Below are 12,788 nucleotides of genomic sequence, written 5' to 3' on the forward strand. Positions count from 1 at the left end.
GTAAGATGCTATATAACACAAAGAAGACTTAATAGTTCTTATCAGATAATAAAATCAGTACAAAATGCACAGAACAAACAGAAGTCTATCAAATAATGCAGATTCAAAAACCTGCAGGAAGAAGTGACTACAAGGACTGGATAAAATATTTGTTAAGAAAACAACAAAAAAAGGCGCAGATTAAAAAAACCCCAAAGACAATAAACCAAAAGACAAAGCTTATTTATTGTGTTTTATTCTGCCTGGCTATTGAATTTATATAGAGATTTCAATCCAATGAATTTTGCCAGGATTTTTGAATTAAACTAATTTCATTGCAATGTAATATTTTCCCATTTGACATAATTTACATATACTTCCAATAAGATCAAAAGCTATTTGCAAATATATTAACCAGAGAAAAAGGCAGAGCCCCTTTTGAAAGCTTTCAGAGAATACAGTACAGTTTCTTCAGATTTTTTTTCTGCATATAAACAAGTAAATATTAGGATACTACTGTACATAAATAAAACCAGTATTTTATATTACTGACCTATGTTTTTACTTTTAGGTAACTGCCTCATATGTTTATGTAGCATTTTTTCCCCCTGACATATTTACATAAAACTTATCTACATTTACAGTAAATAACCATAATTACCTACTGTGCTTTCAGCAGCCAAAAGCTGAATTGGCCAGAAACATCACATGAAGATTCTTGGAATAACGGTATGACTAAATTACATCAACTTGTGTATACTACTACAAAATGTTGAGAGGAATTGCATGGCATTTATCAATTTACAAAATGCAATTTAGTGTTAGATCTGAACTTCTCTAACAGTAGGATAAGCCCTGCAATTACAGTCAAGCTACAATTTAAGGAACATACATTTTGCAAAACTACAGTATTTCAGTGTCTGCAGCAGTGTTAATAAAACTATATTGATTTCAAACAGGTAGCAAGCCAAATAACCCATCATGTAGCAAACAAGCCTCAGCTAGTGCCATCTCAGAAGTCTGCATGCACTGACTCCAGCTTTATATAGTACAGTCATTTCTTTGAACTGCTCTCACTGCCTACAGATCTGAACTACACAGGACATTTAACTGTATTCACACTAAGATAGCCAGAGACAGTTCTAATCCTCTCATTTCAGAAGCTCATAGTGGTTTGAGGGTGTTTTGCAGATCTGCATCAGCAACCAGGGAATCAAATGGTTGTTCAGAAACACACTTTGTGCGAGAACATTATGTAAAAGAACATTGCTGGAAAACCATTCCAGTAATAAATACTTTTTCCATTATAAAACAATGGATAAAATAAATGAAAGTGTCTGTAACTACAAATATTTATCCACTATGTTTTAAGTATGCAATGTTCCATATATAAAGCAATATAATGCTGAAGCTCATATAGCACCCAATTTAAAGTGACTCCTACAGAGGCATGATTTTAGTAATAGCTATTAGAGATAATTAACCATATATCAGACCATTTTTTTATTGTTCCTATAGAAGTTATATCAATTCACTAACATAAAGGAAAGTATTTTTCACTGAAAATATAAACAAAAATACCTAGCACCAAAACAAAACGTCTTCTAAACTCTCTTAGGGTCCAATCCTGCACCCTTGTCTCACGCAAGTAATCCTCTTCAAAAAAAGGTAGGAGTTTTTTTTTGTTTGTTTGTTTGTTTTTGCTAAAAACCATCTGTGCAAGTCCAGATCTGCACATGGTAATAACATTAGTGCATCTACATTTGTTGTTTTAGGGTTTATGATAGAACGAAACCATATATTTAGAATTTATTAATTAATTCCATTTCTGTTGATGTGGAGGCTTGATAAAAGACCAGCAAACTGCATCATGGTGGGGCAGAGAGGACTTGTCCCTGCCTCTATGGGTACAGGGAATACTGAGAAGAATAAACAATTCCATCCATCTCCGGTGAGATTCTTGGCAACTTGACCCTTAACTGTAACCTCTTTTACCATAAAAACATTTCTAAACAGGTAGTCTGTGATATGGGTGAAGTGCAATTGTTCCTTTTACCTCTCTCTTCCCAGCTGCTGCAGTAGGCTATCCCTGTCTTGCCCTCTTTCCTGGGCTATCATCACACTTTCACCAAGGAAGACTAGTCAGACTGAGGAGACACAGCTCACATCCCTTTTTCTTAAGTAAAAGGGTCAGGATTGGGAAGCAAAGGGCTATTCCTGAGCAGTCATTGCCACAGAGTAGAGACAGGCCCTGCTGGAATTCATGAAGATGGTACGTGTAGAAACTCAGGAGCCACCAGAGTGATCCAGATGCTCATTCAAAGACTTGTCTGATGGTAGGATGTTCTGAGGAGACTGGTTACGTGACCATTCTCAAATAGCCTCAGAGATAAAGACCAAATTCCAGTATCCTCAGACATGGGAGAAAGAAGGTTCTTGTGCTTTTAGGGTTTTTTTTACTAACACATTTAAACATTGTACCGTTTCACTTCTTACATACATCTTTCCACGTCAGTTGAGTGCTTGCAAGCTACAGAATTTCTTGCCTTGAAAGAAGTGAAGACCCCCACAGAAGTCTGCAAGACAGGAGGAAATTTCCACAAAATATCTGACTTAAGTCCAGGCTCCTAAATCTCACAGGCACATTAAAAAGGTTCCATTCAGAAGTGTGATGTGGCACAGTTTCTGTCCTCTTTGGGCAACTGTCGTATTTCATCAAGGAAAAAAGAGATGCTTTGATGGTGATGGCTGATGAGGAAGGGAGGAGCAGTTCATAAATAAGAGGGTAGTCCAAATCCAACCGATGCTGAAAGTTAAAATGTGAGTCTCTGTAGATACCAGCATAGTCTTTCCTTTTTTTTTTTTTTTAACAAGATGAGTAAGGTTTAAAATCCCCTTCCCAATATTACAAGATTGAAATGACAAGAGTTGGTAACATTGTCTGGTAGTGAATGGGAGGCATCCTGAAATCTCGAATGAAGCATTTTGAAGTCAAGTGATACTTACACACTTTGTAAATCATCTAAGCAGATTGTTGCATTATACTAAACTGTAAGAAATAACATAGCTGCCCCCTAACCTGAAAAAAGAATCTCATTTTATATTTTCTGTAACAAATATATGCTCATTAAAATTAGACAATTTATTTGGAGAGACAGAAACCTTGTCAGACTATGCTAATGTAACCATAAATGAACATAACAAATGAAAGCCAGTGTTTAGGAATGTGTATGGCAAGAGAGTACCACATACAGTAGACAAGTTGCTACGCAGCAACAGTGAGCATCTTAACAGAAGCATCTTTATTTATAGGCACTTCGCTATTATGTTTGTAGTGACTGTCATTCTGGCCAGTTTGAAACCAAAGACCTCCAGAAACAAAATCTCACAGCTTGAAAAAACAGAACTGGAAGTTTAATATTATTTTTAGACTGGGCACAGGCCAATGGGTATGTAATACAAATCAGGGTGCTGGAGTTAGCTATGTGAGTGGGTCAGACCAAGTAGGGCATTAAATTGTTCTAGTGATTCCGCTTACAACACCTGAGCTGGATCATTTAGAGTTAACTTAAATATATGTATCCACATTGTGCAGACACTCTTGCTGACCTTTGGCTTACATCTAAAGTAAATTTTATCAATTAAGCAATCGGAACCTTGTATTACAAATAAGCTTTCATCTCTCTGTTGTCCACAGGAAAAGAACAGTGTCTAGTGCACGTGATACCCTAATGCATTCCTGGAAAATTACCACACAGGCAATTAATTTAATACTTCTATTGTTTAATACTTTTTGTAACCCTGGGATCTTTCATACTGACCCATCCAAAAGGGGTTCTCTCTCCTTTATGAAGGGGAGCCCTGTGCTTTTATCTATGATGTTCCATCCATAGCATTTATCTTTAGCATACTCCCCAACTTAAGTTGCTAGCTGGAAAACCATATAAAATACTTTTTTTTTTTTTTTTTGAGGCTGAAATTTGCTCAAAAGAGATGCTACAAATCAACTTCAGCACCAGGCTATGACATCATATTAACAGCAATTACGCTCCCAGATCCCAGGAAGAAACCTGCCCTTGAATGCCTTGAATGTCTTCAGCACATCACCATAGGAGCATGTCTGGCTGAGTATCTCTCTGCAGTCTCCTGTTTTGCAACAGACTACACACATCGAGTTACTTGTGAGGCACATGACAATCTTATTCAGGCATGTTCCAACCTAAATAAATAACACTTGTCTGAAATAACTGGTAATTTGCCTAACAGCAAATGCCTCCCATTGGAGTGTGGCCCAAATGGAAATGTTTGTTGCAGAAACAGATTTCTTACAGTCATATTGCAAACAACTATATATGAACAATAGGAGACAGCAAAAAGTCCTCGAGCTGGGCTCTACGGTGTTTCCAATCCCATGCTGCACAGATGAGAGTCATGTCTCTCACTGCTTTCAAGTCAAGGCACTTGGCCTGAACTGGCTGCTTTTAAACACCTGTGGCCCAACCTAGGCTTGTTACGTTGGTGACTACATTCTGGTAGCATGTGGGATGAGTAAGAGACAGGGCAGCGCTGCCAACCTTTTGTAGTCAGTGTAACACAGTTAACACTAAGTTCTGGGAAGCAGACAATACTAGAGAGCACTCTGCGTCACAGCTTTACACGTCAGCTTCCTGAAAGCACATTGAAACCATTTATCCAGAACCTTATAAAAGCACCATTGAAAGGTTGAACAGAGAGCACTGTGATCAGCATTGAGCAGAACTGTGATCAAGTGGACAGGAACTGTTCAGGGAGCCACGGAGAAGCGCACAGCCCAGAAGAATCCCTGCAGGATGGATTCCCTGAGGGCACCATAGAGAGGGCTTAGAGAACAAGGCAGTGGGAATGGTCTAGCTCTGGGTGACTCATGAATATGAATCCCCACACCTACTCATCCCTCTCCCCATGAATCCTGCTACATGTAAGCAAGCCTGCAACTGATAGTAACAGAAAGACCAAAGCAACTAATTGTTCACAGTTGACATGAACGAAGACCACCACCTCCCTGAAAGCTCATTGTTCAAAAAACTAGGTTCTTCAAAAGGAGACTGATAATTCTTATTGCAAAGCTTAGTCATCATAGCTACCTTAATGGGCTTTTTGGAGGATGTTTGCAAGAGACTATTGCTATTGTAGGGCCAATTGAGGTCCAATACCTTTATTGTGTCTCTATAAAGCAGTTTTCAACTTAAACAAGTAAAAATTGGGGTTGTCCCTTTGAGTTAAACTAGCACAGTGTGGAAAGGTGTATGGAAGTACTAGCTACTTAGTGAAAAAGGCACTATAGCTGATCTAACTGTGGTAATTAGGTACACACCTATGCTACAGGTATCTGTAAAGAATTTCTGTGACTGAGAAAGCAGTTCTGCACTCATCATGGTAGGAAAGGGTGACTGGTTTATGGATGGGGTTAGCACTGGTGTAGGTATGTGGTTTAGGTATGTGGTGAGAACAACTCCCACAGGAGACACAGATTCATGAGAGAGATGTCCAAACTGCATTTCCTATTTCTACCTGTTTCCAGAAGGAAATCAGAAAAGACATTTTCACCAGTGCAGTTATGCACACATTACAGCTTCTCTTGGCCTTACTGTGGCAATTTGATGTCAGATCTTATTATATAGTTGTGCTTAAAAATGAAGGCAAAGAAATAGACTCTGAAACTTCCCCAGAGAAGATCACCAGGCAATAAATACCTTATTTTGGATGCTGACATTTTATTTAGGGATATAGTGAAAGAGGAAACTACAGTAATGAGGAGACAAGCAGAAGGGACTCCCTTTTCTTTACAGTCGGATTCATCTATTTGGGGATTATTGTCAGAAAAATCTATCCAATGTATTATTGAAAAGGAAGCATTGGCAACAGCCATACAGGAACAGATCTGACTTCTAGGAAGAGGGAACTAAACTGTAAGCTTGATTCTTAGTCAAGAGATGTAATTATTCACATAAGAACCTTGGAAAACATTTTTCTTTAGCATTAGACTATATAATGGATAGTGTAGGGGAGTTACAGACTCCCCTATGCATCCTTGTTCAGGAGAGCAATTCCTTTTTGCAGCTCTCAGGAGCTGGATGTGTGCGGGGTCTCAATGGCTGAGGGCAGGTACACATCCCTCAAGCAGCAGTCCAAAAATCTGAGCTCCTTCCCTATCAGGCTGAGGGTCTGGTGGATGATGAAGAGGTTGTGACCAGCCTGAGTCATTTAAATGGGAAGGAATGTGCCAGCATCACAGGACTGCAGAGATAGAACCAGCTCCCAGTATAAGGCTGCATGAGACAGGTTAAAAATAGAAACAAGCAAAAAGAGAGGGGGAGGAGTTTCACTGTGAAATAGGGAAATCTGGGGCTCTCAAGGAGCAGCTCTTAGAACAGGGGAAAGGAAGGAAGGAAGAAATCGAGTCTCATGTCCCTTCCTCCAAACCAACACTCTTGATCCTGCTCTAAAAGACACGAAGAATGGCTGGGCAGCCCTCCTCCTTTCTCTAACTTGCTGATCTCGACGAGGGCACTTCTGGACTGATGTTTGATTTTCTTCTTTTGCACCTTAAAATTTTACAGTCAAGACTTCAGTGTTATTCTTTGCTATTGTTAACTGGAATTCTCTCTTTTCTTTAAACTGGTCTTAATCTGGTGATCCTGACAAACCTCTTGTTGCTACTGCTTCTCCAAAAGCAGTCATCCATGTAACAAGTAAGACAATCCTTAAGGTATAACCTCTGGGCTAATTACATCTTGAGATGTATTTGGGAATTTCAGGAGTTGAGGTATGCCTGCCACTACATTGCAGGACTCAGACTGAGGACTACATATATAAACCCGTACCCCTGAGCAAGGAACAGACAGCAAACACACAGTTAAAGACTTCAGAAATTCTCCAGACTTCGCACAACAGATCTTCTGAAACATGGTGTATCTTATCTTTGGCCTTAAACAGTGTAAAGTAGAAGAGAACAGTCAAAGGTGAACTTCATGAATTCACATTCAAGGGAACAGAAATAGAAACTTTTTTGAGGGAAAAACTCCAGAAAGGAAGACCAAAGTCAGCTTTCAAAAGCACTGTAACGAAGTGGAAGCAGAGGATTTGCTGCAGCTGTGGAAGCGTGGCAGCATGGTCAAGAACAAGATGGATGTAGACTGGTCTGAACTGCTTCTCCTCAAAGGCAGAGAGTCATAGATCAAGTGTGCTGTGCTGTTGCATGAGGTCAGGATCCACACAGCTTCAACCACCCCTTGGGCAGAGTTTGACTGCACACTTGCACTGCTTCTGAGAGTCATACTACTTACAGGCAAAGCCCATAAATCAGTACACTGCTTTCAGTTATGAAGCTATTTCTAATAAACGTGCATAACCAGATCTGTGTTTGCTCTCTACAGTACCAAGTGATATTGAGTGCTGGCTAGTGATCTGAGAAGGACTCAATCTGGTATACCAAAACCCAGTACCAAGTGAGCTGAAATGAAACCTCTTTTGGCTACTATGGAATAAGCCAACTTCAGTTTATGTACTGTTTATTTCAAATTAAAAATAGACTACTCTTCAAGCAGATGCCAGATATTAAGTATGTGAATGCATGTGATTGTTACCAAGTTTGGACTATAATTTATACTTGGGTCCAAATTACACATGTATGCATATTTACATGGGGATATATGCACATGTGTACACATAACTGTACAAATGCATATCACACATTGCCAGTTCTCTACTGTTGGGTCATTCTTGTACTATTGCACTACTCATTCACAGAATCACACAATGGTTGGGGTTGAAAGGGACCTCTGGAGATCATCTGGTCCAGCCCCGCTGCTAAAGCAGGTTCACCTAGAGCAAGCTGTGCAGGATCGTGCCCAGATAGGTTTTGAGTATCTCCAGAGAAGGAGACTGCACAACCTCTCTGGACAGCCTGTTCCCGTGCTCTGACACCCTCAGAATAAAGAAGTTTTTCCTCATATTCAGAAAGAACTTCCTGTGTTTCAGTTTGTGCCCTTTGCCCATTACCTGGGCACCACTGAAAAGAGTCTGGCCCCATCCTCTTGACATCCACCCTTTAGGCATTTGTGTGCATTGGTAAGATCCCTTCTCAGGGACGTTTGTCTCTTCTCCAGGCTGAACAGGCCCAGCTCTCTCAGACTTTCTTCACAGGAGAGATGCTCCAGACCCCTAATCATGGGGTGGCCCTCTGCTGGACCCTCTCCTTCGTCTTTCTTGAACTGGGGAGCCCAGAGCTGGACACAATACACCAGGGCTGAGTAGAGGGGAAGGATCACCTCCATCGACCTGCAGGCCACACTCCTCTGAATGCACCCCAGGATACCATTTGCCTTCTTGGCCACAATGGCATATGGTTAACAAGTTGTCCCAGTGACTTGTTGTCATTGTACTGTTCTTGAAGAAAACAAAATTATGAACCCAGTACCTACTTATTTCATCCAAGCTCTGTACTTTGCTTTTAACAGTAACAGAATAACTTGGTATCCTCGCAAAGCCAGTGGTTTTCAAACTGCTTGTCAGAGCCCCAAGGAGTTCTTGGTTGGCCTCCTGCTCCTTTTAGCAGAGGAACAAGGAGGACCACTGGCTGCCCCAGACTAAGTCCCACTGTCCCTTCTGCCTCTCTTTTGCCCTCTGGCAGTTCATGGACTCCACTATTTTAAGCTTAAAAACAGCAAAACATGTTCCACATCCCAGCTGAAGACAACAACAGCAACAACAAAGGCAGTTGTTCATTTACACACTTCTGAAATAGGAAAATAGAAATTAAAGGAAATAAACAAATTAAGCCAAAAGAATGGGGTTCCTCCACTACATAACACAGTAAGTTAATCTACAAACACTTCGAAGATGAAAAACCTGTTGTAAAAATAAAAAATCTAATCCACTCTGACCACAGTATGTAGATCTTCCTACATAATAAACTAGACAAACATATTAAAATATTTTAAGTCTTAAAAAAGGGCAAAAGTATTCAAAAAATGACTCGACACTATTAAGATTAGACTAAACATTATACCAATGCATTCATTTGCACAACTTTTTGCAACATGACGGTTGTCTGCTGTGTGTTTACACAGGTATATGTGTGCATGTGAGGGGAACACAGCAAGAATATTAAGGGTGTCACTTACCATTTTAAAGTGGTATTTCACAAATAATCAAACACAAACCCACCTAAAAATACCAGTACACATCTCAAGTATTGCAAGTCACATTCTGCAGCCCTTGACATACAAAAAAAAGCCGACAGAATTCATTCAAGTACATTTGGAGTAGGTCCCTTCTGAAGTACTGTTGTTTGCACTTTAGTTGCAATGAATGTGAACAGAGCCCCCAAAAAGACACAGAAGTGAGCATGCCTTCCCCAGCCCTGCAAAGTAAGTCTGAGTTGAGGTACAATGATCCATGATTTGCTCAATGTTGTGTGCCCAAACTTGAATGAAAATGATGCTTGAAAAACACTTTGAAGAAAATGACATAAAATGAAAAGCTAGCTTTGTGTAAAGGCAGTCTTTTTGGTATGTAGTCCTATCAGGACAACAAGCATGGCACTCCTTCCCAAATTCTGGCTGTCTTGGAGCTAAAAACAAGGAAGCCTTTATGCTGTCCCGGTCATCATTCTGACCTGACGTACCCTTTACCGTGAGCCTCTATCCACCACCCAGAATAACCTAGCGGGTATCACACCCTGGCTGAAACATACATTGTTTCTTCACAACTTTTGTTCTCTACTTCGCTTTGTTCCTCAAAGGGAGAAGAATTTCCCTCTCCATGTTTCACATGTTCCTTTGAAAATACCAGCAGAGAAATCTGCCTGCTGGAGCAGTTAAAGCCTGGTGAAATCCCTGTGGTGCTGCAAGTCCCCTATGCTCTCATAGTCATTCTCTCCTGAAAGAGCAGAGTGGTTTGTGTTAGGCACAGACAAGGTCCTGTCTTCTTCTTGGCTCACTGACTGGATCGCTTCATAGTCAGGCTCCAGCTCTCCGTTTGGTCTGTCCGCTGACTGAGGCACAGTGGTAGTATTTAGGGTGTTCTCAAAGTCCTTCACACTTGCATAGAGGCCACTGCAAATGGACGGGGACCTCTGAGATGCAATTTCTTGAATACAGGTGTAAGGAGAATCCAGTGCCTTGAGGGCCTGTCCCGGCTTACTCACTGATGAGTACATGGCTGAGATCTAGGAAAAGGAGACACGTGCTAAGTATTTAAGCATGGTGTAAAGCTTGTGTGCCAGTTTGTATCCCTTCCACCACAAGGATGTCAGTTACTTACAAAGAAAACAGGATCTTCTAATAAAAACATATCCTTTCTTACAAAAAGAAAAAAAATATTTCTTACAAATCCTTTTATTTCTGGCACGTGTTTACACACTGATTTTCTTTCAAACAAGAAAAGATATTTATAAATGTCAAAATTAGTTGAACATAAATCCCTTGCAGGTACATTAGACGTGGGACAAAAGGGAATGGCTTTATGAGCATGAGCTCTTGCAACTTTTGCTATGGTCCTGCAGCCAGCTGCCAAAGGGATGATCAGGTTTAGCTGCTATAATGTAGGAGAAGGATGCTGTCTGATCCTTGGAGGTTTAAAAATTATTATTAATTTTAATGGTAGCGGCTACTTTTAGAGACCCCAACAGGAGAGTAGTTACTTGTGTTTATAGGCAGGAACAAAGAGGCATCATGTGAAGAGAACATTAAAAATCAGGAGATAAATTACACCAGAACATAGGAAATAGTCAGTGCTGATCTTGAAACACAAAGTCTGTTCCATTGACTAAACTGCCTACAGAGAAAAGCTGCATCTCTCTCACTGCATATCAGCACTTAAGACTAGAGATTGAAACCTTTCAGCTACCATGAACACAAGAGAGGGAGATGAAGTCTCTGAGGAGGTGGTATGCTTAAACAAGTGCACAGAGGTGGCATTTAATGAAGAGGTGAAGGAGAAGCCCGTGTCCACACATGTCCCTCTCTGTGCTCAGGGCTCACCAGGGCTGGCATTGAGCACAGGGAGCCTCCCTTGACACCCAGTCTGAGTGGATACCACCCCCTGTACAGGGCAGATGGATGAAATTCCCTGTGCTGCTTCTCTGCTACCTAACATCGCAATAGCAACATAGCTCTTTTCTTACATATAAAGTCTTTCCTGAGCATGCAAGGCCACTCTGGATTGGTATCAATGCAATTAAAACAGTAGATTGGCATGAAAACATCCATTGCCATTAAGCACCACTGACAGATGCAGATGAAACAGATCACTTCTGTTAATCCTGTATTTTTGGGATTTTTTTAATAGAGACATCCAATTGTAGATGGCAATACTTCTTACTTTTTACTGTTTTTAGCCAACCAAACAACAGAAATGATTTTTCTGCCCATCCATACTTAACCCTCTCCAGCAATCCAGTTCAAGGATCAATTAATTCATAATGTCTGGGAACGCTTCACCCAGCAGAAAGCATTAGCTTGCTCAGCTCATTGCCAAGTTTGTGTTTACTCTTATGTCCAGAAACATTTTTGTAAACTGCATTGGTCTATTGGAGATGATCACAAGCAACCTCATTTCTGTTTAACTTTTCTATCTTTGTTTCAATCTCCTCAAATTATTTTACTGACAGTTTATGTTTCAGTGCTTTTATTGTGCTTCTGTTTATTTCCCAGAGCCCCATATACTTTGTGAGGGAAGGTGGAGCATGTTTCAAAAGGCTCCTGATTATTTTTAAATAAAGCTTGTCATCCAAATCAAGAATCAGCTGATCAATGATCAGCTAATTGTGGCCTCCTGGTATTTTCTAGCACCAGTTTTTAACTCATTGGCCTGATACAGCCATATGCTACAATACTGATTTTAGGAATGTGGCAGCATAAACTCTGTGCAGAGAAACTTTGGCTTTCATTTTTCCTTCAGACAAATTTCACCTTTCTTAGATCCTGCTTAATCATGCATATCTTACGCTAATTTCTGCCTGAAAAAAGGTCTCTAGTTGGTTATTGGATTTTGTGCAAGAAACCTACCTCATCTTCTGTAAGAGATGGATCTTCCTCTCGAGACTTGTAAGACATTGAACTATGCCTCTGTAAAAAAGGAAGAAGGGAAGAAAGAAAGAAAAGGCTCATTACCAATCAACAGTGTGAAACCTATAATAAAGCCTTCCCATTACAATCAATACACTATATTTTATAGTCATTTGCTCATTTGTTCCATTTTACATAGTGAATATCTCTAATATCCAGAGTGCATCTCTGGAGATAACAGCCCTGGAGTTACTAGAGCTTTTTAATGTATCTGCTCTTGTTCTGACCTGAAAAGGGTAAAAATAATGTAATTGTTAATACAAACTCTGCAAAGGCTTTTGAACTATTAAAAGTCAGCTGTTGTGACATGCTAGTTGGCCTTCCACATATGCTTTTAGATGACAAGAACAAACCTGGCACCTTCCTGACAACTATTATCAATCACTGGATCCTTGAAGTGCTGAAAGGGAGGTGCTGTCTCCTCCTCCCACAGGAAATGCTGCAGCTGTGCACAGATCACAGAATGGTTTGGGTTGGAAGGGACCTTAAAGATCATCTAGTTCCAACTACCCTGACAAGGGCAGGGACAACTTCCCCTACAGCACACCTTCCACTAGAGCAGGTTGCTTCAAGCCCCGCCCGAGCTGGCCTTGAACACTTCCAGGGACCGGGCAGCCACAGCTTCTCTGGGCAACCTGTGCCACTTGTCTCAGCACCCTCCTGGGGCAGATGCACTGCAGACATGTAGAGGTGCATGGC

The 12,788-nt window shown here is 40.5% G+C and overlaps 1 protein-coding gene across 1 annotated transcript; it reads right to left on the bottom strand.

The window, feature by feature from the left end:
* Positions 1-9,775: 9,775 nt before the first annotated feature.
* Positions 9,776-12,083, bottom strand: LOC104404506 (phosphoprotein associated with glycosphingolipid-enriched microdomains 1-like). Its single transcript, XM_010012951.1, has 2 exons — positions 12,030-12,083; positions 9,776-10,189 (listed from the first exon to the last, which is right to left on the bottom strand). Exons 1-2 carry the CDS (start codon positions 12,075-12,077, stop codon positions 9,839-9,841), a joined length of 399 nt encoding a protein of 132 aa, XP_010011253.1. The 5' UTR covers positions 12,078-12,083; the 3' UTR covers positions 9,776-9,838.
* Positions 12,084-12,788: the final 705 nt, after the last annotated feature.

Source organism: Nestor notabilis, unplaced genomic scaffold, assembly GCF_000696875.1.
Source record: "Nestor notabilis isolate BGI_N333 unplaced genomic scaffold, ASM69687v1 scaffold13014, whole genome shotgun sequence".
NCBI lineage: Eukaryota > Metazoa > Chordata > Aves > Psittaciformes > Psittacidae > Nestor > Nestor notabilis.